Genomic DNA, 27,153 nt, shown 5'->3' with positions numbered 1-27,153 from the left:
AGAACTACTCCTATAAGGTGACTGGTTATGTCTAATTAGTATCAGCATTCCCACTAGCAACAGGTAAGGGCTCCAATTTATCCACATCCTCTCCAACACTTGTTATTTTCCGTGTTTTTCATTTGTTTTTAATCTTAGCTATCCTAGTGGGAGTGAAAGAGTATCTCGTTGTGATTTTGATTTGTATTTCCCTAATGGCTAATGACATTGAGAATCTTTTCACGTATCTGCTGGCCATTTGAATATTCTCTTTGGTGAAGTGTCTGTTCATGTCCTCTGCCCAGTTTTTGATTAGGTTGTCTTTTTGTTGTTGTGAGTATGGACTTTTAAGAAGAACAATTCTTTTTTTCCTCATTATAAAAATTACTCTTATTACTAATTTACTATTTAGAAAATGTAGATAAGCTAAGAGAATAAAATGAAAATCACTCATAATCCTTTATCAAGAGAAAAATTATGATTAATATTTGGTCTATTTCCTTTCAGACTTCTTTTCTATGAATGCATCTTAAGCCCTGTGTGTGTTTTACATAAGCATAAATATTTTGCCAATATGGACTCTTAGTAAAGTGTTTTATTCACTTGTTTTCATGCTAATATTGGCTTTTTTACCTCTGTATAACATTCCACTGAATGGATATACCCAAATCTATTGTATCAATTCCCAGTTGGTGAGGTTTCTACTGATACTGCAACAGATATCCTTTTAACGAGAGATTTGGACATCCAATTATTTCCTTGTGATAAATTCCTAAAAGTAGAACTGGTGGATCAAATGGTATATACAGTTTTGAGTTTTGGGGTACATACTAGCAAGTTGCCAGAGTAGGATGAAGTCTAGAGTAGCTGTGTGATTGTCCATCTTTCAGTATGTGTTGTTGTTGTTAGGTGCCATTGAGTCGATTCCAGCTCATGGCAACCCTACAGGACAGAGTAGAACTGCCCCATAAGGTTTCCAAGGAATGGCCAGTAGATTTGAACTGCCAACCTTTTGGTTAGCAGCTGAGCTCTTAACCACTATGCCACCAGGGCTCCTTTCATTATATAGGGATGTAAACTGTATCAAAGGGGTTAAGAGATACAATAGCAAAGGTTTAGGGCTGAGGTTTGAAGGTGAGACAGTCGAGATTTTGAATCCTGACTCTACAATTTACCAGCTGTGTGACCTTGGGGAAGTTACTTAATTTCTTTAAGCCTTACTTTCTGCCTATATAAAATGAAGTTAATACTGCCTATTTCCTGGAGATTTGGGAGAATGAGCTACTACATGCCTCTCACACATTATGCCCTCAAAATGCTAGTTATCACTAGAATGTTCTCTAATTCAATTATCTGTGAGGCTTTACACAATAAAGGTGTTTCAGGAAATCTGGCTGGAAAGCGTCTGTCTGTTTATTGAACTCCATCTCCCACCTCGACTTCCACGAAAATCAGAAATGTACTCTGAGGAGAATTAACTACAAGAGACCGAAGGGAAAGCTTTCTGTGAGAACACTTCTCACTGAAAGTGTTTTCACACGTTTAAAGTACTTCGTGTCTTATTTGATCCTCATGACAACCCCAGAAGTCCATCCTTTTACAAAGGAAATAGAACCTGAGGTGAAAGGAGTCACCAGAGGTGATGGGGTTAGTTAACGGCAGAGCTGGGATGAATACCTGACCTGCAGCTTGTTCTTCCCATCCCTGGGGCACAAGGAGGATGAAATTTCACCAGTAATGCAGCTCAGGCTCTCCCCATGCTTACCATCACAGTCAACCGGGGACATTAGAAAACCACTGATACTGGGCCCCACTGTGCAGAGATTCTGATTCAATTGATTCGCAGTGAAGCTGGGCATCCTGCATTTTTAAAGCCCCCCAGGGACTCTAAAGTTCAGCTGGGGTTGAGAACCAGAGATTATTGAAGTCACCGCACATCAAGCAACTGTGTTACTGATTGTTTCTGATATTCTAATTAACGAAACAAAATAATAGAATCAAGTATGCTACTGGGTCCTAATAAAAGGTTAATTTTTAAATGGGTTACTTTTTAATAATTCAAGTAATACACAAATACAATTACCTTGTAAACAATCTAAATGGTACAAATTAAGCTAAATTTCCCATTACCATGCCCTCATCCTCAGAGGTTACCGAGGCTACAAAATCAGTCTACTACTTTCCAGACCTTCTATGCTTTTATATGTATATATACAAACTCATAGAAAGCATACAGCAGAGTTTTGTGGTTTTTTTTCTTTTTCCATAAATGGTATCATATTGTGTTTATCAAACTCTGCACCTTGATTTTTTTTCTCTCAACAATATGTCCGGAAAATACATCTGCACATGTATCTAACTCACTCTTTTGAATTGATGCCTAGTAGAGGTCCAGAGGAAACCCTGGTGGTGTAGTGGTTAAGTGCTACAGCTGCTAACCAAAGGGTCAGCAGTTTGAATACACCAGGCGCTCCTTGGAAACTCTATGGGGCAGTTCTACTCTGGCCTATAGGGTCGCTGTGAGTCGGAGTCGACTCAATGGCACTGGGTTTGGGTTTTGTTGGTTTTAGAGGTCCATAAACCCACTGCTCTTGCGTCGATTCATAGAGACCCTAGAGGACAGAGTAGAACTGCCCCATAGGGTTTCCAAAGAGCACTTGGTGGATTCAAACTGCTGATCTTTTGGTTAGCAGCTGTAGCTCTTAACAACTACACCACCAGGGTTTCCATGAGTCGGGATTGACTCGACAGCAACAGGTTTGGTTTGGTTTTAGAGGTCCATACTGTAAATATATTAGAGTCTCTTGTCCATTGTCTTATGGATAAGCACTGTTTCAAGTTAGCAATACAGGTACGCCCTGATTTTTGTAAGGCTGCATGGCATTTCCTAACATGGATGTAGCATATTTTAGCTAATTATTCCTTTACTGATTGTCATTGATATTATTGTCTATTTTTCATTCATAAAAAAAAGTATCACAGTGAAATACTCTGAACACATATCCTTCCACCCTTGTGTGTGTGTGTGTGTAAACTAGGGACCTAGAAGGTGAACTGCTTTGGTACAACAGTACACAGGTTTTAAACTGTGTGCCAAGTCATTTCATTGTGTGGGGCATTCCATAACCATTGCTACAAATCGAGAGGCTAACAGTCAAGGAAAGGGAAATTTGAGGTTGTCCATTTCCAAGACTCTGTGTCACAACCTCAGTTTCTTTCCTGAAAAAAAAAAAAAAAAAAAAAAAATCCAGTAACAGATTGCAGAATTCTGTCTTGCCAAGCATCAATCCAGAGAAAAAAGAAAGCTATCATCTGGCACAACTTGGTGCACCATGATATGTTGGGAAAATCCATTCTGCAACTGGCCGTTTAATTTGGGAAGGGACAGAAGTCACTATGATGAAATCTTTATCATAAGAAAAAAAAAAAAAAATTCTGAACCTCTCAGAGTTCATCACAGCTACTATATACCTACCCGTACACAGATCCTAGGTCAGCCAAGGGGATTTCTCTCTCTCTGCATTTCCCCCCGCTTAACAAACATTTCAATATCACAATTAGGAGAAGGTATCATATGGCCATGAGCCACAGCATCTTGACGAAAGAGTTTTACTGATGTGTGGTGGATGGTTCTTTTGAGTTTTATTTAAATTTTCTCCCAAACCTTGATGTATTTTGGGCCTGAGCTTCTGGATGTGTGCGAAGTCAATTTGCATGTGTGATCTCAAAGGAGTGCTTTTTGAGTACAGGATAAGGACCAGCCTGAGGTTTCTTGCCAGGTACCACCCTCTACCTTTCCCAGCTCCAACACAGCCATCTAGGAAGACATCAAGGCAGCATGAACACGTGTTGGGGCCCATCAGCTCTCACCTCAGGGGCGATGTAGTCTGGAGTGCCACAGAACGTCTTGGTTGTCACCCCGTCCCAGATGTTTTCCTTACACATGCCAAAATCAGCGATCTTGATGTGGCCCTCGGAATCCAGCATCACATTGTCAAGTTTCAGGTCACTGCAGCAGACATAAGTATTAGGGATTTAATTAAATGCTTAAATGATTTAATTAAAGTCAATCAACGGCTACTCATTATGTGCAAAGCACTGTACTGGGTGTTGTGGGGGCACATATACACACACACAAAAAAAAACCCTACTGTCATAGAGTCAACTCTGACTCACGGTGACCCCATGTGCGTCACAGTAGAACTATGCTCCATATGGTTTTCGATGGCTGATTTTTCAGAAGTAGATCACCAGGTCTTTCTTTTAAAAGAGTCCACCTATGGGTGGACTCAAACCTCCAATCTTTCGGTCAACAACTGTTAACCATTTGTACCACCCAGGGACTCTCTGCAGGTACAGAGGTGACTATAAACCAGCCCTTGCATTCTAACAGCTTACAACCTGACAGGGAGATAAAACAAAAGTCCACAAACCTCTGTGTTTTTTTTTTTTTCCTAGAGTCAACTATGCCAAGCACCTCACAGGACACGATGAGATGGTATCTCTGAGAAGAGGGAGATCCATAGAAAGTCAAACAAAGGGCAGAGTGTCCATAGAGGTTTCTTGAATCCACAACTTCTAAGAATTGACCTTTGCAATGTAAGGACCCCTTATATTTGGTAGGAATATATATTTTTCACAAATTTTTTTTTTCCTGAATATCTCTGAAGACCATGAAGGGGGGAAAAAAAAAAAAGCTGGGATAAGCTTATTTAACTCCAAATGTTCTACGCTCTCTTAGGCCAGTTCCTCAGAGCATGACCCAGGACTTTCCATTTATTCTTTTAGTCAAAAAATATTTGTCTATCTTAAACAGTTAGAAATAGAACTACCATACAACCCAGAAATCCCACTCCTGGGAATATACCCTAGAGATACAAGAGCCTTCATACAAACAGATATATGCACACTCATGTTTATTGCAGCTCTGTTTACAATAGCAAAAAGCTGGAAGCAACCAAGGTGTCCATCAACGGATGAATGGGTAAATAAATTGTGGTATATTCACACAATGGAATACTACGCATCGATAAAGAACAGTGACGAATCTCTGAAACATTTCATAACATGGAGGAACCTGGAAGGCATTATGCTGAGCGAAATTAGTCAGAGGCAAAAGGACAAATATTGTATAAGACCGCTATTATAAGATCTTGAGAAATAGTAAACCTGAGAAGAACACATACTTTTGTGGTTACGAGGCGGGGAGGGAGGGAGGGTGGGAGAGGGTTTTTTTATTGATTAATCAGTAGATAAGAACTGCTTTAGGTGAAGGGAAAGACAACACTCAATACATGGAAGGTCAGCTCAATTGGACTGGACCAAAAGCAGTTTCCGGGATAAAGTGAATGCTTCAAAGGTCAGCGGAGCAAGCGCGGGGGTCTGGGGAACATGGTTTGTGGGGACTTCTAAGTCAATTGGCAAAATAATTCTATTATGAAATCATTCTGCATCCCACTTTGAAATGTGGCGTCTGGGGTCTTAAATGCTAACAAGCGGCCATCTAAGATGCATCAATTGGTCTCAACCCACCTGGAGCAAAGGAAAATGAAGAACACCAAGGCCACACAACAACTAAGAGCCCAAGAGACAGAAAGGGCCACATGAACCAGAGACCTACATCATCCTGAGACCAGAAGAACTAGTTGGTGCCCGGCCACAATCGATGACTGCCCTGACAGGGAGCACAGCAGAGGACCCCTGAGGGAGCAGGAGATCAGTGGGATACAGACCCCAAATTCTCATAAAAAGGCCAAACTTAATGGTCTGACTGAGACTTGAGGAATCCCGGCGGCCATGCTCCCCAGACCTTCTGTTGGCACAGGACAGGAACCATCCCCGAAGACAACTCATCAGACATGAAAGGGACTGGTCAGCGGGTGGGAGAGAGACGCTGATGAAGAGTGAGCTAATTATATCAGGTGGACACTTGAGATTGTGTTTGCAACTCTTGTCTGGAGGGGGGATGGGAGGATAGAGAGAGAGGGAAGCCGGCAAAATTGTCAAGAAAGGAGAGACTGGAAGGGCTGACTCAAGAGGGGGAGAGTAAGTGGGAGTAGGGAGTAAGATGTATGTAAACTTATATGTGACAGACTGATTGGATTTGTAAACGTTCACTTGAAGCTTAATAAAAGTTATTAAAAAAAAATTTGTCGTGCATCTACTACGGGACAGGCACTACGTGTGGTGCTAAGTACAGGTATGTGTTGCTTAACGTCCCTTCAGGCAACTCCCAGCGCATGTACGTCATGGTCCTATAAGGTTATCCCGATTGGAGAACAAACGTAGGAGACTAGGGGATGTACTTTACTAAGCAGGGAGATCTGATCGGTCTCTCACTAGCTCTCCATAGCCCTCCAGGTCCTGATACCGCCCTGACTCTGGGGTGGCAGGGAGAGGAGTTCATGGCGCCCATCCACGGCTACCTGTCCCACCGTGCTCACCTCAGGCAGGGACTGTGCAGATCCTGCTGGAGCCACTGAGGGGGATGCCCCACTGAGGCAACTGCCCCACTCGGCCTGGAGGCCCTGCATGCGACACCCAGGCCCATGGCCAAGGCATCACCTGTGCTGGTGGCTGGTGGTGGCTGCCCAGTGGTCTAGGCTGGGGCAGGCAGGGCTAGAAGAGTTCAAAGCCCATTAGGGGAGACGGGGAAGGCAGGCGAGGAAGAAGGAAGGGAATGGAGTTGATGGCACTATGGGGCCAGGAGGCCGTTGGACTATGATGACTGTGCACCCTGGCAGGTAGGTGGGGGCCGAGGCACTGCTCTCAGAGACCAAGTGGGGTCCACGCAGATCAGCGGCAGCAGAGCTAAAGTTTTCGCACAGACCCTCGGGATGGTGGCACCATGGCACGCATCCTGGGCCCAACCAGTGACCATTCTGCTCATCTCTCTCCTGTATATAATATGATATTTTGCACAATGCGCAAATCACATATTGTCCCATTTCACAGAACTTATGCTGGACGTCAAGCAACGCATGCCTGTACGTAACTGTGAACGAGCTAGGCAAGCATCCTGTTCTTATTCAGACCAAATTCTAGTGCAGAGAAGAAGAAAATAAGCAAGTATTCAAATCTATAAGCATGAATGTTATAGATTCTGAGAAGTGGCATGAAGAAAATACAGAGGATGATGAGGCCGACAGCAGTGGGGGAGGTCAGTTGAAATTGGGTATCAGGGAAGACCTCTCTAAGGAGGTGACAGTTGAGCTTTAAGCTAAAGGACATGTGCTACACACTCAGTATTTTACTTCCATCTGTGTTGGTCAGGAAGGTTTGATATCTGGGGGAATCGTTGTACATCCTTGCTGTATTGAATCACTCCAGTATCAACAGACTTCCTCCTTCCTGAACACCTACTCCACTGTCAACACTTGGGTGTTTCTGTACCAGTGAGTAGGGATGGTCCATGGGCCAGAACTCCCCGGTCCCAGCAGAAGATGTAAGGGGATCTACTGCTCAATTCAGACCTTTCCCTTAAATCATCTTGATTGGGTGGTGGACACCTGTGGTTTATGCCTACTCTAGCATCTTGTGAGGGGACCATCTTAGTATGTCTTTGAAGAAATATCCTGCCCCTATTCTCAAGCCATGAGTGGTGTTGACCCCAAATCCTGGCTCCAGGAATTTAGGGGTCATGTCATTTGGAAGATAATGTGTGCCACTCAACACTAGAATCACACCAGCACGCAAGATGCTCTCTGTGCAAGTCAGCAGGGGAACTGAGGGATTAGAGGACTCACATGTACCATCTCATGCTCACATGGTGATATATGTTCCCTGAGGACAAGCCTGGGTAGGATGACCACACAATTTTAAATTTACATTATTATTATTCTCTCTGTTTCTCTGCCCTCACTAGGATCTCCCATGTGCCAAGAAAAACCACATCTCTTCCTGACCTTCATCCCTGCATTACCAAGGGATAAATGGGGGAACACGGAGACTCTGGGTGTTCAGGATGAGATCCCCCCAACTGGATTTCATATCACCACTTCAAGGAGGCAAAAAAGCCCCAGGACTCTGCAGGCTTCTGGCAAGGCCCTGCCTTCCTCTCACCCATCCCACCAGCACTCACAGCCTTATCTGCATTATCTGCCTGGAGACCACCAGGGCTCATCTTTTTATGCCTTTTAGTCTCTGTACTGGGTTGAACCAAAAAAAAAAAAACCCCAAAAAACCATTGCTGTCAAGTCAATTCTGACTCATAGCAACCCTATCGGGCAGAGTAAAACTGCCCCATAGGGTTTTCAAGGGTGTAAATCTCTATGGAAGCAGGCTGCCACATCTTGCTTCTGCAGAGCGGCTGGAGTGTTTGAATCGCCAACCTTTCAGTTAGCAGCTGAGCACTTAACCACTGTGCCACCAGGGCTTCTTACTGGATTGAATAGTGTCCCCAAAAAACTCATGTCCACCAGGAACCTCAGAATGTGACCTTATTTGAAAGTAAGGTCTTTGTAGATATAATTAATTAAGATGAGGTCATACTGGAGTAGGGTGGGCCCTAAATCCAATAGGACTGGTGTCCTTATAAGAGGAGAAGGACACACGGAGGCTCAGACACACAGGGAAGAAGTCTATATGAAGATGGAGGCAGGGACCGGAGTGATGCAGCTACAAGCCAGGGAATGTCAAGGATGCCAGGGGCCACCAGAAGCTAGGAAGAGGCAAGGAAGTTTCTTCCCAAGAGCCTTCAGAGGGAGGATGGCCTTGCCTACACCTTGGTTTTGGACCTCTAGCCTCCAGAAAGTGGAAACCTTGGTGATGTACTGGTTAAGTGCTATGGCTGCTAACCAAAAGGTCGGCAGTTTGAATCCACCAGGCATTCCTTAGAAACTCTACGGTGCAGTTCTACTCTGTCCTATCGGGCTGCTGTGAGTCAGAATCGACTCGATGGCAACAGGTTTGGTTTTTTTTTTTTAGCCTCCAGAACTGTGAGAAAATAAATTCCTGTTATTTTCAGCCACCAGTGTATGGTACTTCGTTAGAGCAGCCCTGGGAAACGAACACAGTCCCACAGCTGTCAGCTGCAGCAAGAGGCCCAAGGCTCCCAGGTCATCCTGAGTCCCCCAAATCCTAATCCCCATGCTGTCTGCAGAATAAGAGGAAACCACCACCCCCAGCACACACCAGCCCCTTATCTGCTTGATTTTTCTTCTCCATAGCCTTATCACTGCTTGATGGTCTATATATTTTTATGATTATATGGTTATCTGTCTCCTGCCTCTAGAATATAACCTCCACAAAGGGCAGGGGTTTTGTCTGTTTTGCTCACTGCTCTATCCCCACCACTTAGAATAGTGCCAAAGGCATAGTTGTTGTTCTTAGTTGCTGTCTAATTGGCTCCAACTTGTGGCAACCTTATAACAGAACAAAACATTGCCCAGTCCTGCACCATCTCCATGATGTTGAAGTTCATTGTTGTGGCTACTGTATCAAATCATCTCCTTGAAGGTTTCCCTCATTTTCGCTGACCCTCTAATTTTCCAAACATGATATCACATCATGACACGATATGTACATAAAGCACATAGTAGGCACCTGATAAATATTTGTCAAATGAATGAATGAAATGGGCTTTTATGGCTCTTCACGGCCTTTGAAATAGACCTTGTCCCCGCCAAGTGGGGTTTGGAAGCCCCATGACCCTGTCAGTTTCTCTTGCATAACAAACCAGTCCAAACCTGCGCTGACTATGCCATCTGCATCCACGTAGCGTGAGGAGGACTGTACACCCTGGCCTCGCTGACAAATAGCACCCTCGGGCTCTATAGCTGGCCTCGCACGGAATATAAAACGGTATGACTCAGACAGCTACGATCCCTTGCTCCTCCAAACACGGGCAAATGCCAACTCCCAAACTTAATCCTGTCTTTCAGGCAAGCAACTCAGAGATCCTTTTCCAAATTGTAGTTACATAGCAAAAAAGAAAAGAAATGTTTCATAATAACACGATCCATCACATTCTGCCAGCCAAGATTCTTTGCTTGACCCCCAAGTGTGGTGTCCGTGGGCAGGAGAGAGGGGTACTGTGGCTCCAGTGGTGAGCCTTTCTCTTAGAGCAAACCATCTCATGTTTGAGGATTCTGAACCATCGCTGGTGGCAGAGTCCACAGAGATTTTTCTAGCGACATACAGAGCTGCCCAAACTTTGCCAGGGCAGTGGGCGACACTGCCTGGCAGAACACATGCCCAAGTTAGTACTGGAAGATTCCTCCCCCACTGTGGATTCTAATTTTAAACACGGCTAAAGAAGAGGCAGGGAGGGAGGGGCGCAGGGGAAGAGATGGAAAGCACAGCGGTGCTCACTTACCGGTAAATGACGCCCTTGCTCTGTAAGAAGAACAGACCGATGGCAATCTCTGCAGCGTAGAATCTGAACAAGTTTTAAGAAAAAATGACAGAGAAAATTCAAGGATACCGTATGCATGGCAAGTCTCAGAATTCTAAAGAATTTTGAAGTAGACATAGGGCATTAAAGTCCTACCATGGGTGGTCAGCCATATAGCTCATAAAACACTGAGCGGATGGATGGATTAGAGTGGTTTTGAGAGCGGCACGGCTGTCTTAAAGGCAGCCTGGGGATGGACAGAGATCTGGGAACTGCGCAGGAGGAAAGGGGCCATGGGATATGATGGGCTGGATGGGAAATTATAGATTAATAATAATAACCACTAACATCTGTTGAAGGTTTGCCATCTACCTAGCATTATTTCTGGCATTCTCTGATTCAGTCTTCATAACAATCCTATGAGGTAGATCCAATTATTAACCCCTGTTCCTCAAATGAGGAAACTGAGGCTTAGTGAGAGAAAATAACTTGGCCTCCTGACACCCTGCTAAGTCAGAACTGAAGCCACTCCCAAAGCCCAGTGATTGGACAGGCCTATAAAACAAACAATACCACATGTGAGGAATGTGCTTCTTAGTTCAACCCCGTATGGGAGACCAAATGGGCAACACCTGCCCGAGAGCAAAGCTAAGAAGGCAGGAAGGGACAGGAAAAGTGGACAAATGAAGAAGGAGAACCCAGGGTGAAAAGGGAAAGGGGCAGAGTGCTGACACATTGCAGGGATTAAAACCAATGTCACAAAACAAGTGGTGTGTAAATTTCTAAATGAGAAACTAATTTGCACTATAAACTTGCATCTAAAACATAATAGAATTAAAAAAGTAATTAAATAAATAAAAATAACTTGGCTAAGTTATGGAGCCCTGATGGCACAGTGGTTAAGAGCTGAGCTGCTAACCAAAAGGTCGGCAGTTAAAATCCACCAGCCAGCCACTTCTTGGAAACCCTATGGGGCACCTCTACTCTGTGCTATAGGGTCACTATGAGTCAGAATCAACTCAACAGTAACAAGTTTTTGTTTTTTGGTGGGCAAGCTATAAAGCTAATGAATGGTACAGCTAGGACTGGAAACAGCACCTGTGTAAAATGTAAGCTCATAATCAAGGTCCAGAAAGAAAGAGGTTAAGAGAAACAGGGAGCCCAGTTATACCACAAAGGTGGAGCAGGGCTTTGGGGAACTATGCTAAGTGTCCTAATCCTATGTCTTATGTGATAACAGAATTGAGGCCCGTGGTTAATTAGACATTAGAAGTAAAAGATGAGCCTGCCTTGCGGTCTCAGTGGGATTGTGTTGAGTTAAACTAATGGCTTGATCAGAAACACAAGAATGCTAACCTTGCCAGAACCTAGCGCTTACAACCTCGGCAGGTGGGAGAAAAGGGAGGGCAAGGGCTGAGCTGAACAGGAACCAGCAAGCCTCTGTGATAAAGGACTGGGGTCCTACACGATCTCTGGTGGCTTTCTGGACAGGCAGTAAGACCCTAGCAGACTCGCTGGGAGAGGATATTGTTAATTCCTATGACTTGCCATGTTCCTATTTGCCAACAGGGTTCTGGGCAGCGGGGTAATCAGTGGGAGTAGCATGATGAGATCTATGTGATAAAAAAAAAAAAAAGGAGATTCTGGCTGCTCTGTGGACTGAAGAGGGGGGAGGGGAAGAGTGCATTCAGTGGGGGAAACACATTTTCAAAAAATCCGGAATCAGTCTCCCTGTTCCAGACTCATAAACCACAGCCAGGGTGTGCCGTGGCCCTTCATCTCCCTGGACTCAAGGCACTGTAGGGGGAGAGTGGTATAGGACAGAGAACGTGAGTCGAAGAGATTTGGTTAGAATTCTGCATCTGCCTCCCACTAGCTTTGTGATCTTGAACAAATTCCCAAAACTCCTTGGGTCTCAGTGTCCTCATCTGTAAAGTAGAGATGAAAACATCTACCTCCCAGGGTTGTTCTCCAGGTTAAATGAGACCACATTTATTAAGCACTTAGGGCCTGGGACCCAGTAAACAAACAAACAAACAAACAAAAAGCCAAACCCATTGCCATTGAGTCAATTCCAACTCATGGCAACCCTACAGGACAGAGTAGAACTGCCCCATAGGGTTTCCAGGGAGCAGCTGATGGATTCAAACTGCTGACCTTTTGGTTAGCAGCCATAGCTCTTAACTACTGTGCCACCATGGCTTCTAGGACCTAGTAGGCTCTCAATAAATATGGCAAATGAACAAATACAACCTATAATGACATTCCCCAAGAAAGCTACAGGGGCTTCCATAAGAGTCAGGGGTAGGAATTGGAGATAAAGAAATAGCTATGTTTTTAGAGCATCAAGTTCTTAGTTGGTGGCAGAAAAGAAAGAAACAACCCATATGGAGGAAAACACCCTTTTCTCCCAGCCATACGTTTCTCATGAAGAAGCCCCAGGTGTTTAAAATCCCTCTTTGCCTGAAAACCCAAAGGCACTAATGACCAACCCATTCATCCCAAGGAAAGAGCACAGCACAGCTTCCCACGTACACAGCATGAGGCTCCTTAAACCGGCCAACTTGTTGGATGTGGTACATCAGGTCACCCCCATTCACGTACTCCATCACAAAGTACAGGCGGTCCTGGAACAAGAGAGCAAACAGCAAAATCAGCATCCTGCCGTTTCTCAAACTCCAAATGGAAAGCCCAGAATATCTGGAATTTATAGTTAGAACAACCAGAACTCCCAGGCAGCCCGAGTTTGCCAGGCCCGGTGTTTCCCCAAGTGTAGTATTTGTGCCACTAGAAGTATGTAAGTGAGCTGAGATGGTACATGAATAATTTTTTTTAAATTAATAGTTATGAACTTTCATTAGTTTGTACTGGAAAATATAATTAGCACATTAATCTATGAGTTAGCGGATAGTATTGTTTAGGACAAGGCTAATTTTAATAATAAGTTGAAAGTAATAAGTCAATAGTATTACAGGTGGTAGGTAGCTGTGGTGGAGTCCCAGGCTGGTACAAACAATTAATGCACTTAACTTCTAACCCAAAGGTTGGTGGTTCAAATTCAGCCAGAGGCACCTTGGAAGAAAAGCCTGGTAATCTACTTCCGAACAACCAGCCACTGAAAACCCTATGGAGCACAGTTCTACTTCCACACACGTGGGGTCACTTGAGTCAGAATCAATTTGATGGCAACTGGTTAGGTAGCTGTGGTAGTCAACCTCCATGATGGCTGCCCAGTGATTTTCACTCCTGGTATTCAGGCCTTTGCACAGTCTCTTACCACACTGAATAGAACCAACTTGTGTCACCAACCGGATACTGTGAAAATGACTACATCTGATTTCTGGGACTAGGTCGTAAAAGACATGTCAGCTTCTACCTTGCTCTCTACTGGATCACTCCCTGTAGGTGAAGCCAGCTGCCATGTCATAAGAACACTCAAGCAGCATTACAGAAAGGTCCACTGGGCATGTAACTGAGGCCTCTTGCCACCAGTCATAGGAATGAACCACCTTGGAAGTAGATCTGTCTGTCCCAGTCAAACCTTCAGATGACAGCAGTCCCAGCAAGCATCCTGACTACAACTTCACCTGAGACCCCAATCCAGACCAAAAAAAAAACTCCACTATTGTGGAGTGATTCTGACTCATAGCAACCCAACATGACAGTGGAGAACTGCGCTATAGGGTTTCCAAAGCTGTAACGTTTACAGAAGCAGAATGCCACATCTTTCTCCAGCAGACCGGGTGGTGGGTTTGAACCTTTCAGTTAGCAGCCAAGTGCTTAACCACTGCATGCCTGGGCTTTGACTCCCAACCTGGAATCACCCTGAAAAGCCACTCCTGAATTTCTGACCCACATAAAATGTGAAGTAATAGATGTCTATTGTTTTAAGCCATGAGCATTGAAGTGATTTGTTATTCAGCAATAGACAACTAACACAGTGCCTGTGGAAAACAACAACAACAATAAAACCCATGAATGATCAAAGTTTGAAAATAGTGGTCTGTGAGGGCAACTCTAGAAGTAAAAAATTTGGGGCAGAAAAAAAAAATCTATACCCCATTTGGGGCGTTTTTTCCAACATGTCTTTCCAGAGAAGCTGTGAGCTCCTTCAAGCGAGGGACTACGTTCTCCTCATCTGTTCAAGCCCCAGTCCTGGTACCATGACTAGCACATAGTGGGTGCCCAGAGATTGAAAATGCACAGGTTTTGGTGCCAAAAAGGGTTTTATTTGGAAATTCAACTCTGTCTCCTGATAGCTGAGTGTACTTGGAAAAGTTATTTAACACCTGGATTTCCTTATCTGTAAAACAGTGATAACAGCAGAACACAGGGTTGCTGCTGGGATTAAGAGAGGCAGATGTATGGTATGTTATGGTCCCTGGGCAGTACCTCCTGTGCCATTTGCCTTCTCTCTTCCCTTCAAAGAGGGTTTGCTGAGTGAATGAATGCCTTTACCTCTTCTCAGAGACTCTGCTGGGTCTAATCACTTCTTTGTGCCACATTCCTTTGGTTTGCAACTACAGGGTCTGTGCTAGCTAAACTGTAGGGAGTGGAAGTCCCTCTCATGTCTTCAGCCTAAAAAGTCACTTCTCTAACCCATCGCAATCTAAATGAGGCGTGCCTGTTGCGCTATTTCATGGCCCCTTGTGTTTTTTCCTTTGATCACTTGTCATAATTGGTAATTATCTATTTAACTGTGTGGCTATTTCATTTATTTATTCACTCACATGTTAATTCAAAAAAAATATTTATAGAGCCCTACTAAGCACCAGGAGCCCTGGTGGCGCAGTAGTTAAGAGCTCAGCTGTTAACCAAAAGGTCGGCAGTTCGAATCCACCAACCGCTGCTTAGAAACCCTATGGGGCGGTTCTACTCTGTCCTGTAGGGCCGGTATGAGTCAGAATCAACTCGACAGCAAGGGGTTTGGATTTCTGGTTTACTGAATACAGTGCATAGAACTGTATCTTATATATGACAGTTGTATGTTTACTTGTCAAATGTGTATTGCGTGTCTAGTACCTGCAACACGAAAATAAAGCTACCATCTTTGGAGCTCTTACTATGAGACAGGCACTGAGCTAATGCACTCGGTTGCTAACCAAAAAGTTGGTGGCTTGAGTCCGCTCAGAGGTGCGTTGGAATAAAGGCCTCATGATCTATTTCTAAATATCAGTCATTGAAAATCCTATGAAGCACACTTCTACTCTGACACACATGGGGTCATTGTGAGCTGGAGTCAGCTCGATGGCAACTGGTTAAGTGCTTTATATATTTTATCTCACTTATCTCTCTAAACAACCCAATATGATAAGTACCATGATTTTACACAAATAACGCCCACCTTCTGCATTTGTTTGTTGGTAGTGCCCTCCCCCCAAGAAGCACCCTCACAAGGGCTGCCATGCCAACCCTCTTCCACCTGTTACTGTAAAAAAAAAAAAAAAAAAAAAAATTAGCATAGCACGCTTACGAAAATAACTCGTGGGGACAGAGCACAGATGACAAACACAGAAAAAAAATTTTTCTACAGTACTATCATGCTTTTTTCAGACATGAAAGTTGAGGCACATAAAGGTTAAGGAACTTGCTAAAGGTCATTCAGCTGGTAAATGGCAGCCAGGATTTTAATCTGGTGGTTGGGTTCCAGAGTCTGCAGCCTTAATCTCTGTGTTATGCTGCCTCCAGTGACTGTGTCTTACACGCAAAGTCCTGTGCTAGACATTCTATGGATGTGTGCATGTATCCTCCCCTCAGTGAGCTTCCTGTCCAGGAGGGGCGAGAAGGAATGTGGAGACCCAGCCTTACCTCAGGATAGAAGCTGGTGGGTTGAAGAGAAGGAGCACAAGCTAACCAATTTTCTTCTGAAATGTCAAAGGACTTTCTCAGGGTGCTATTAGACTTCACCCTCTCGACATTCCCAATGAGGGCAGAGAGGGAGGAGGAATTATCACTTCAGTTCTCAGGGTCCGAGGCATACGAGATTCACAGAAAGGTCACATACAAGTTGTTGGCACAGTGGAAACAGTAAGCCAGAACTGCCGACACACAGCCCCTGGTTCTTTGGGGTTTTTTTGATAGAAAACAAGCCCCAAAATAGCATCTGTCTTTGCCTCGCGTTGAAGAGAACCAAAACACTTGCTTTTAAAAATTATTTTTAAAACTAGCAGATGGCATCGGCCACAGAGAGAGAAGCAAGTGAGGGAGAGATTTCATTTGCTTGCTTTCTGCTGGGAAGAACTCAACTTGCCCCTCAAACTCATTAGTCAGAATCCCTACTTGAGGGGATGGTTCCACTGTGGGTAACGCCAGGTTCTGTGATCTGTTTCTACTGATACCTTATGCAGGGAAGCCCTGAAATCCATCATCTTTGAACTCCATTGCATCTGGCTTTGGCACACCAATGCCTCCACTATTAAACACTATGGTTGGCATCTCACTGTCCTTTCATTTTCTGAACAAACACTTAATGAAGCCCATTCTCTGCCAGGCACTACTCTCCATGCCAGAGATGCTGCTGTGAATAATCCAAGGTGCCTGATGTTAAGGATTCCCCAGGCTTAGTGGGAAAACCAGATAAATTCCCAAATGGTAATGTTTCCCAGGAGTCCCTGGCTTGTGTAATGATTAATGTGCTCTGCTGCTAATCAGGTTGGAGGTTTGAGTCCTCTCAAAGATACCTTGGAAGAAAGACCTGGTGATCTGTTTCCAAAAACTCAACCATTAAAAATCTTATGGATCAAAATGGGGAAAATGCAGAACAGATATTCAAATTCTCATGGAATTAGACCCTTTGGAACCAGGGAGGCTGGATGAACCCCTGAAATTATTGACCTAAAATAATCTTTAAACCTTAAACCAAAAATATCCCCTGCAATCTTCTTAAAACCAAACAATAATTTAGCTTAACTAGTAAAGGTCTGCCTTGAGCATTGTGCTTTTTTAGGATCTATCTATATGGGATCAAATTGACAACAGCAACCTGAAGGATTAGATGGGAACTTTAGGGGGCAGTGAGTGTATACTAATGAGGGAGGAACAGCTCAGGAAAGGATGGTGAGAATGGTTGCCTAACTCAAAGAATGTAATCAATGTCACTGAACTGTACATGTAGAAGCTTGAATTGGCATATATTTTTGCTGTGTATATTCTCAACAATAATAATTTTTTTTTTTTTTTTAATTTATGGAGCTCAGTTCTACTCTGACACAGAAGGAATCGCCATGGGTTGGAATTGACTCAATGGCAACTGGTTATGTTTCCCAAATTGGAGTGGGAGATGATTTTAGAAGGGACATGGATGCACATGTTTTTACCTGTATAGTTTTGTGTTTATTTTAACGTGCAGTGTGAAAAATATAACTGGCACTTCAAGTCCCTGAATTTATGGCTGTTATTGCTGGAGAGAGTAGATTACATGGAGTCAATGAGAGGGGAAGGAAGCCAGGTAGGCTGGGACCAGATTATGACGCACAAAGCTATTGACCCCAAATTCAGTCGCCTCATATACCAGCTTCGAGGTTTCTACCATGTTTGCCTGCCTCCTATACTAAAATTTACTGTTTAATATATTTATTAATTAATTAATTTTTTACTTAAATACAATCGTAGAAAATTTTAAACTTCATACCAAAGTTGTAAATGGAAAATCATTGTCACTGTGGAAAATAAATGTATATCTGAAATCCACCATTTCTATACTATATCCAGTCTGGTTGGGTATGTCAATCCCTTAAATGACTTGTTTGTCCAGGTACCATCAAAATTCATCTCCCACTCCACAGCGGAGGACGTCGAAATCTGGAAAACATCTCCGGAGGCAAGCTAGAGCCAAGCTTGAGGGGAGAAGTGGGCCTTAGAACTGAACTGAGCATTCGTTATACACACGTCATGGTCTTAGGTGGCGGCGGTGTTGTCACTTGCCATCGAGTTGGCTCCAAAGCATGTCTACCTTATGTGTAACGGCCCAGTCCTGTGCCATCTTCATGTTTGAGTCCATTGTTGCCGCTACTGTGTCAACTCATCTCGTTAGGTGCCAGAGGGGCTAAAACGATGAGTGAGACGCAGGTCCTGCCTTCAGAGAACTCAGAATCTTGGTTAAAACAAATACACAACTAACTCAACCAAAAGCAAACCAAGCCGGTTGCTGTCAGGTCAATTCCAACTCATAGTGACCCTATAGGCCAGAGTATAATTGCCCCATAGGGTTTCCAAGAAGCAGCTGGTAGATTCGAACTACTGACTTTTTGGTTAGCAAGTAAGCAACTAACTCAAATCAAACCCTGAAAAAGGATTTGATAAAATAAATTGCATGGAGGTACAGAGTCATCTATCAAGATCAGCTAACTAAATGGCCCTCACCCAGTGCCTCCAACTCTTATATAAATATTCTTCTCCACAGTTCTCTGAAATTTGGCTTTGTTCCCCACTCTTCCTCTAAAATTATTTCAAGGCCTCCAAAGATCTGTCTTATAGCCATCTCCGGTAGTTTTTGATTAGGACTCACTTGTTGGACTTTACTACATGAAAGCTAGAGTGGATCCCTGGTGGCGCAGTGGTTAACAGCTGGGCTACTAACCAAAAGGTCGGCAGTTCGAATCCACCAGCAACTCCTTGGAAACCCTATGGGGCGTTTCTACTCTGTCCTGCAGGGTTGCTATGACTCAGAATCAACTCAACGGCAACCGGTTTATTTATTATCAGCTCAGACCCCGGTTTAATTATCTCCTTCTTGCTCAGTTTTCCAAAGAGGACTCGTCACAGCTCAAAGCTTTAACTCTCATCCCTCTGGGCTGATGAATCTTGACTTATATTTCCATCCCCTCTCTCTCTCCTGAGCTTCAGTCAGCTCCAGCTGGCTACAGGACATTTCTACGTGGGTGTTCCACTGTCAACTCCAATTAAAAGCTCAGAGAGGCAATCTCACCATCTTTCTCTTCAAACTAGCCAGTCTGCTCAACTTTCAAAGTGCTTTTTAAAAATTGTCATTGTTGCTGTTTTTCTTCACTACACCATTGTCCTTGCCCTCTAAGCTTGAAGTGACTTCATTTAATTTTAACTTCCTTTTCTCCTTTATCTCTCATATTCAATCAGTAAACAAATAAAATTAACTGTTTGTCTGCCACTGCATCATGCAAAATTGTTGGATAGGACTTCCCAAATCTGCAGCAGGAGTATGAGGACAGTCTGATTTAAAATAATGGCCGGATGGCATGAGCAGAGTTTGCCTGGGATAGCCCAGAATAGGACAGAGAATTCAAAGAGATAACCAGTCTTTCTCCAAGCCACCCAGTGGGGTATGACCTGATACCCATGTGGCTGCCAGGGGAACACCTATCACTTTCATTAAGATACCACAGATGGCAAAGCATGTGACTAACACCATGGACCACACTCTAAGGTGAGTAGAAGTAATGTTTACCTATAGAATGGTCTTCACAATTTTCCAAGCTGGTCAGGGAGTCAATCCTATTTGTAAGCTGTTCCCTTTATGTCTCAGATCTATCTCTTTCTCTCCAAAGAAGTCAGGTAGTGCTGTGGTTAAAACCCCCGGCTTTGGCATCAGTTGGAGCCCTGGTGACACAGCAGTTAAGAGCTACAGCTACCAATCAAAAGGTCAGCAGTTTGAATCCACCAGCTGCTCCCTGGAAACCCACGAGGTGGTTCTACTCTGTCCTAGAGAGTTGCTATGAATCGGAATTGATTCGATGGCAACGCGTTGGCATCAACTAGTCCTGGATGGGACAAATGGTTAATGGACTCAGCTGCTAACCGAAAGGCTGGAGGTTCAAGTCCACCCCGAGGCACCTCTTAAGAAAGGCCTGGCAATCTACTTCCAGGAAAAAAAAAGCAATCACTGAAAACCCCATGAAGCAGAGTTGTACTCTGACACACACGGGGTCACCATGAATCAGAGTCAACCCAATGGCAACTGTAGTCCTGGGTTCAAGTCCCATTTATACTGCTCACTTGCTCTGTGAACTTGTGTCAGTTACTTAAACGTCCTTTGCCTTCACAACGAGGGTAAGAAAGGCTCTCTATCATAGGAACACTGCAAGGACAGGGAAGACGATGCATGTCAAGTCTGTGCAAACACACAGAGCCTCAGTCAAGTAAGTGTGTGGTCGAGGACACACATCACACAAGCTTTCTTTCCTGTGTTTGTATAGCCTCAGAATCACTACCACAATTAAGCATTTGATCTTCCTCTTGTGTTTTTTTTTTCAGCTTTCTCAGCCTTGCCCTTCCACATAGACTGCAAATTTCCCAAGGACTAGGACCACCTCTCTTCTTTGATTATGGGATGAATATGCAACGGCCACCAACCAGGCGGCAGAGAACCAGGCTACGTCTATTCCTACTCACTGCAGCTCTGTACGCCTGGGTGGCTTTCCTGGGCCCTTTTCTGCATTCAAGATCTTCGGGTGGCCTTAGTTGCTTAAGGCCCTGACATGGGATGAGTTCTTACCAGCTCCCTCTCCCTGGAGATACTGAATGCTGTCTTAATACAGTGAGCAGCAGCCTACATCCTGCGTCAACCCAGTTAGTCTCCTTGGAATCAAGATAGTGCCTCCCACCTGACACCTCCCACATCATTTCCTCCCTGTAGATATGACCCTTCTTGGAGTCGGCTGCAGAGTTAGTAGTAGCCAATTCCCAGCTGATTGGGCCAGGAATAAACACCTGATTCAAACTGAACCAGTCAGATTCTCTCTCCTAAGGGCATGAATCAGAACTCAGGAAATTTGGTGGGTAGGTAAATTGCAGGGCACTAGGTAGCCATCTTTACCACAAGCAGGGAGAAACAAAGAAAGCAAGGAGAAAGAAATAGAGAAATCTATTCTAGGCAACTGTAAAGTTACAGTTTCTAGTTTCTCATGAGGCCCAGCTGTATTTTTGCCTTTGGGTTGTTTCTGTCAATGAAGTCTTTTTTTTTTTGCATGAGCTATTGCCCACGGAAGCAGCAGTCAAGAAATCAAATGGTGTGCTGCATTGGGCAAATCTGCTGCAAAATACCTCTTTAAAGTGTTAAAAAGCAAAGATGGCACTTTGAGGACTAAGGTGTGCCTAACCCAAGCCATGGTGTTTTCAATCACCTCGTATGCATACGAAAGCTGAACAATGAATAAAGAAGACCAAAGAAGAATTGAGGCATTTAAATTATGGTGTTGGTGAAGAATATTAAATATACCAAGGACTGCCAGTAGAACAAACAAATCCGTCTTGGAAGAAGTACAGCCAGAATGTTCCTTAGAAGTGAGGGTGGTGAGACCTCTTCTCACGTACTTTGGACATGTTATCAGAAGGGAACAGTCCCTGGAGAAGGACATCATGCTTGGTAAAGTAGAGGGTCAGAGGAAAGGAGGAAGACCCTCAATGAGATGGATAGACACAGTGGGCTGCACCAATGAGCTCAAACATAGCAACTACTGTGAGAATGGCGCAGGGCCAGGCAGTGTTTCATTCTGTTGTACTCAGGGTCACTATGAGTTGGAACCAAGTTGACGGCACCTAACAATAACTGTTTGGGGAAGTGGATGTTCTATTCTTGGAACCCAATCATCCCTTACTGAGACAACTGCCCAAACTTCCTGCAGCTACACCCTTACACCGTTATGCCAAATCGTATCCCTTAGATACTGCTATCATTCCAGAGCCGACCCAGAGTTACCAGGACCCCTGGGACACTTTAGGGGCTCGATGGATGCTTCACTAGTGACCACTCTACAATTGCGTGTCTTCTCCCTTCTGTGTCCCTTCTCGATTCCTGGTTGACTCTCCTCCCAGCATGCCTTGCAACTGAGTTCTTGCTGGGCCATGACAGCAAGTTTGGGGAGGAAGTAACTTCTGTCCTTCAGTGACTCATAAAATCTAATTCTATTTTTTTTTTTTTTAAAAAAAGAGGTGCATATGTTCAATTGAAAACAGTTAAAATAGATGTTTTGCTAACGAGAGTGAACTGCCTGTGCCCACTGGCAGTTGGGAAATTGGAAGACTGTGCTGGGCTGACAATTGTCCCTGGGAAAAACCGCGACAGGACTGGAGGAAACATAATTCTATTGTGCCTATGCAGCAAGGTGCCCCTCCGGCCCGGCTCTAATGACGCACACAGCTTCCAATTACTGCCTGTTTATCACGTACTTTGTATGCAGCATCTCGTTTCATCCTTGCTTGTTATGCCCACTTTAAAGATGATGAAACCAATATTCAGAGCTAAGTGACTTCCTGAAGTTCATACAGCCAGTAATCACAGACACAGACTTACCTGACTGACTGAGGACTCATGCTTATTCCCAGGCTTCTAGGTCAATGCACCTAGACCCAATTCACCTAGAGCAAATTTGCTCTAAAAATTCAATCCTTTGAGGGCTTTTGCAAAGGAGCCCTGGTGGTGCAGTGGTAAGCTCTCAGCTGCTAACCGAAAGGTCGATGGTTCAAACCCACCAGCCACTCCCTGAGAGAAAGATGTGGCAGTCTGTTCCCATAAGGATCTGCCTTGGAAACCCTATGGGGCAGTTCTACTCTGTCCTATAAGGTACCTATGAGTTGGAATCGACTCAGTGGCAATGGGTTTTATTTTTGGTGGGCTTGTGCTTGTGGCACATAAAAAATGTTTATTATAAACACCATCGAAATAGTATAAATTCAAAAAGACCTCTCCCTAAATCAAATCAATGTTTTGATTATCTGTGGCCCCTTCCAATTCCTTCCCATGTGCACGTTCAATTTTAACACATTTTATAATAATATCTTAAATAGAATTTAAAAGTCTATATATTCTGTTAACATTGTGCCACACATATTTCTAAAATATTTTTATCCCAATTGTCTGCAGATCCTGTTGATGCAATTTTGTTTTCCTAAACAAGTTTTTTTTTAAATCAAATTTGTATCATCGTAAGAACAACTGATTGTTTTATACACGGGTGGGTATCTATTTCACTTTTATGTATTTTGACCACTTTGAGAACTTTTTTAATTCTATTAAGGGTGTTTCATTTTCAAAATTCTGAGTCTCTAAACACACACACTTCAAATTTGTACCATGTTCTACCAGATCTGTCATTTCTTTAAAGGTAGCCGATTCATAAGGGAATTCTGGGTCACAAAATACAAAATGACAATTCACTCTGGCTACACTGGCCTCCGTGCTGTTGTTTAAACATGCAAGCGTGCTTCCTGCCTCGCCTCAGGCTTTGACACTCACTCTTCCTGCTGTCTGGAGAGCTTTGCTCCCAGATATCCACACACATCCCTCCCTCCCTCATCCTCTCCCCTCCCTCCCTCATTCTCTCCCCTCCCTCCCTTGTGCTGACCTCTGCTCAAATGTCATGCTTATCAGACAGGCCTTCCTTCATTGCCCTGTCAAGAAGGGCACCTCTCTTCCCCAGTCCATCCACCTCTATCCTCTTTGTATTTTCTTGCTATTAGTGTTCATCATCTGTCTCTCTCTTCAGCACGTAGGTTCCCAGGGGAATAGGGATTTCATCACCTTCATTCACGGATCTATCCCTCATAGCGAAGCTGCTAGCGCCTGACATGTTTATTTCAATGAATGAACATTTGTTGAAAGAACCAGTAAGCATTAGTACCCTCTGTATGGAAGGCCTGGGGTGGTCAGTGGTAGAATTCTTGCCTCCCCTGCTGGAGACCCAGATTCAATTCCTGGTCAATGTACCTCATGTGTAGCCGCCACCTGTCCATCAGCAGAGGCTTGTGTGTTGTGATGAGGCTGAACAGGTTTCGGTGGAGCTTCCCGAAGAGGACAGACTAGGAAGAAAGGCCTGGCGGTCTATTTCCAAAAATCAGTCATGAAACTCTATGGCTCACAGCAGTCCGGTTTGTAACTGATCATATGGATGGTGCAAGATGGGACATTTCTTTCTGTTGCGCATGGGAATTGCCATAAGTCAGGGGCCAACTCGATGGCAGCTAACAGCAACGGCCCTCTGTATATCGGCAGTAATGATCTGATTTTAAGGGGTACTGTGGATTCCAGCCCTGGCTACCTCCTCCGATGAAGTACCACTATGGGGAACAGGGGACATAAAATGCTAGAAGCTAACCGTAACCCAGATGCCCACATTCATGGACCTTCCCCAGAAAGGGATGTTCACCTTTGCCATGATCACAATAATCTGCCCCATGTATGCGCAGTGCTCCTTAAATTAAAAAAAAATCACTCCCACAGATAAAATCTTCCCTAAAGGAAAAAAAAAAAAAAAAACCATTGCCATCGAGTTGATTTCGACTCATAGCAGCCCTATAGGACAGAGTAGAACGGTCCCATAGGGTTTCCAAGGACAGCCTGGTGGATTCAAACTGCAGCCCTTTTGGTTAGCAGCCATAGCTCTTAACCACTATGCCACCGGGGTTTCCAGTCTTCCCTAATCCTTGCAATATCCTTCTAGGATAAGAAGGGCGACTCTGCCACAGTGGAAAAAGCATCTGAAAGGGCATAAGGAAGCCCGGGCTCAAGTTCTGGGGCTGCCACTTTTTGGCTGTGCCACCTGAGCCATTTCATTTTTGCAGGTCAGTTTCCTTTGTGCAGAAACGTGGACAGTAATACTGACTTACAGGCTGTTCCTGTGAAGAGCAGATGTGGTGATGTAAGTGAAAACACCTTGTAAACTATTAACAGGAATCTGGGGTTAAGGCAGAGGCAGGAGAGCAAAGGCTTCAGAGCGTGAGGTTCTGGAGTCTTGCAGAACAACTCCCAACTCCACGCCTTACCAACTAGGTGACATTTCACGACTTAATTACTCCTCTGCGAATCAGCATCCTCATCTGTAAATTGAGGACACTAATAAGACCTACCTAGGCAAGGTGCTGGGAGGACAAAGCAAGATAATACCTGTGCAATGCTTAGCACAGTGACCGACACATACTGAAGTGCTCATTATTAATGTTAGCTGCTGTTTTTTGTTGTTTGTATCATCATCACTCTGAAAGCCATTTGGGTGGTGACTCAGCAGAAAGTAGTAGCCAAAGTCTGGGGTCTGAGCTCAGTGGGCCCATGGCTGGTGGTATGCCTAGGGCAGCTACCGTGCTTCCCCGAATCTCAGTCCTTTCACCTGCAAAGTAGGGTGAGAGATAATCCCTTCCACCCCAGGATTTTGTCAGGCTGGAATGAAGCAAAGGTTTTGAAGGTCCACTCAACAGTAGATGTTCCAGTAGAGGGTCCTACTCTAGAGGTGAGAAAGCTGAGGCATGGAGGCACAGGATTAATGAGTGCTATTTTTTTATCTAGTGAGAGGAGCAGAGCTGGGCTAGACCTCAGGCCTCCTAGTAGAGTCTGGAGACAGGACGCTGCCCTCAGAACATCAGGAGGAGTGGAAGCTGGGCAGGTCCACACACAGAGGCATCATAGCGTAGTGGTTATGTGCAAAGCCCCCTGGAGCCAGGCCACCTGGGTTCAAATCCTGACCCTGAAATGTACTAAGCTGTGTGGCCTCAACCTAGTCTCTGTTCCTCAGTCCCCTTGTCTGTGAAATGGGGATGAAAATAGGACCCATCCCAAGGGTTTGTTGTGTGGCTTAAAGTAAGTTAGCCCTTGGGACACTGTCTCACATATAGAAGGCATTATTACAAGTCTTTGAAAATAAACTTAATGTATGCAAAATTAAAACATACATGCCTATTTTGGGTGCTTAGCCAAAAAAAAAAAAAAGGTTAAGTGAGAGGAAACTAATTTAAATTGGGGCATGTCACTCACCGAGCATATGCTACTAAGTGGTGGTGAGATGGAAGGGGTGCCTGCTCTTCCCTCTGCCAGTCGGCACTCAGCCCCCAAGAGCCGCAAGGAGTGTATCTCTCCAAGCCAAGTGAGACCCTAATATTAAAAGTTACATATTTCTTCACCCTTCAGCCAAAGATTAGATGGGCCCATAAAACAAACAACACACGTAGCTCAACTCTGTATATGGGACTAAATGGGCACGCCAGCCCAGAGGCAAGGATGAGAAGGCAGGAGGGGACAGGAAAACTGGATGAATGGAAATGGGGAACCCAAGGTCAAGAAGGGGAGAGTGTGGACACGTCACAGGGTTGGCAACCAATGTCACAAGACAATATTAATTGTTTAATGAGAAACTAACTTGCTCTGTAAACGTCCACCTAAAGCACAATTTAAAAAAATTAAGTTACTTATTTCTTTCAAACAATATAGCTCCTAGAGACAGGGTAGCTATTTCACCTGATCCTCAACCAACCCTGGCCTCGCTGGATTTGGAGGCTGTGTGTCACTCTCTAACATGGTACCTTCGCCCCCACGCAAGATGCAAATCCACTGAGCTCTCGCGTTCCAGCTCTTCTTGTTCTTAATCTCTCTTCCCTTGCGTGTGACAATTCCTTGATGGGACCCGGAGCTTTGCACAATTTCCATATGAACCCAGCCCGTACTCTCTAACCCCAGAAAGCATACTGAAGTGCAAGTGAGTGAGGTGGCTCCATGTTAAAAGAATAACCTCAAACCCCCTCTACTTTATCATTCTTAAACCAATAAATCACAAACTGAAATACTGTACTTTGAAGTGAGTATTAGTCACAAATGACTAATCTCTTCCAATCTCAACACATCCAAGTGAATTTGAAAATTGCTGCTCCAAGTTAGCCTCTGCCTTGAGAACAAGATCTTCTCCTTAGTGTAGACAGAGCCTGCCCTTCACCTCTGGCAATGTGGATGAGTCAACTTGAGGTCCACCAATGGAAAAGGAAGCAGGTGTGGGAGTAAGGGGATCTAGAGATTTAAATTCTCATTCTGTCTTTGACACCATTTGAATAACTTTAGGCCTTAATTCCCCCCAGGCATCCATCAGTTTGTTGTACTGTAGGGGCATGCA

At 44.2% G+C, this 27,153-nt stretch overlaps 1 protein-coding gene across 3 annotated transcripts in view; it reads right to left on the bottom strand.

Annotated features, from left to right (window-relative positions):
* PRKCB (protein kinase C beta) overlaps positions 1-27,153 on the bottom strand; it is a 390,438-nt gene that overhangs the window by 46,111 nt on the left and 317,174 nt on the right. For all 3 annotated transcript variants that reach the window (XM_003418820.4, XM_064295702.1, XM_064295703.1), the window contains exons 11-13: positions 12,848-12,939; positions 10,295-10,357; positions 3,850-3,988 (exon numbers count right to left, since the gene is read on the bottom strand). In XM_003418820.4, coding sequence (XP_003418868.2) covers positions 3,850-3,988; positions 10,295-10,357; positions 12,848-12,939 — 294 coding nt within the window. The remainder of the gene's footprint in view (positions 1-3,849; positions 3,989-10,294; positions 10,358-12,847; positions 12,940-27,153) is intronic.

Source organism: Loxodonta africana, chromosome 12 (assembly GCF_030014295.1).
Source record: "Loxodonta africana isolate mLoxAfr1 chromosome 12, mLoxAfr1.hap2, whole genome shotgun sequence".
Taxonomy (NCBI): Eukaryota; Metazoa; Chordata; class Mammalia; order Proboscidea; family Elephantidae; genus Loxodonta; species Loxodonta africana.
This window is presented reverse-complemented; position numbering and strand designations above follow the sequence as displayed.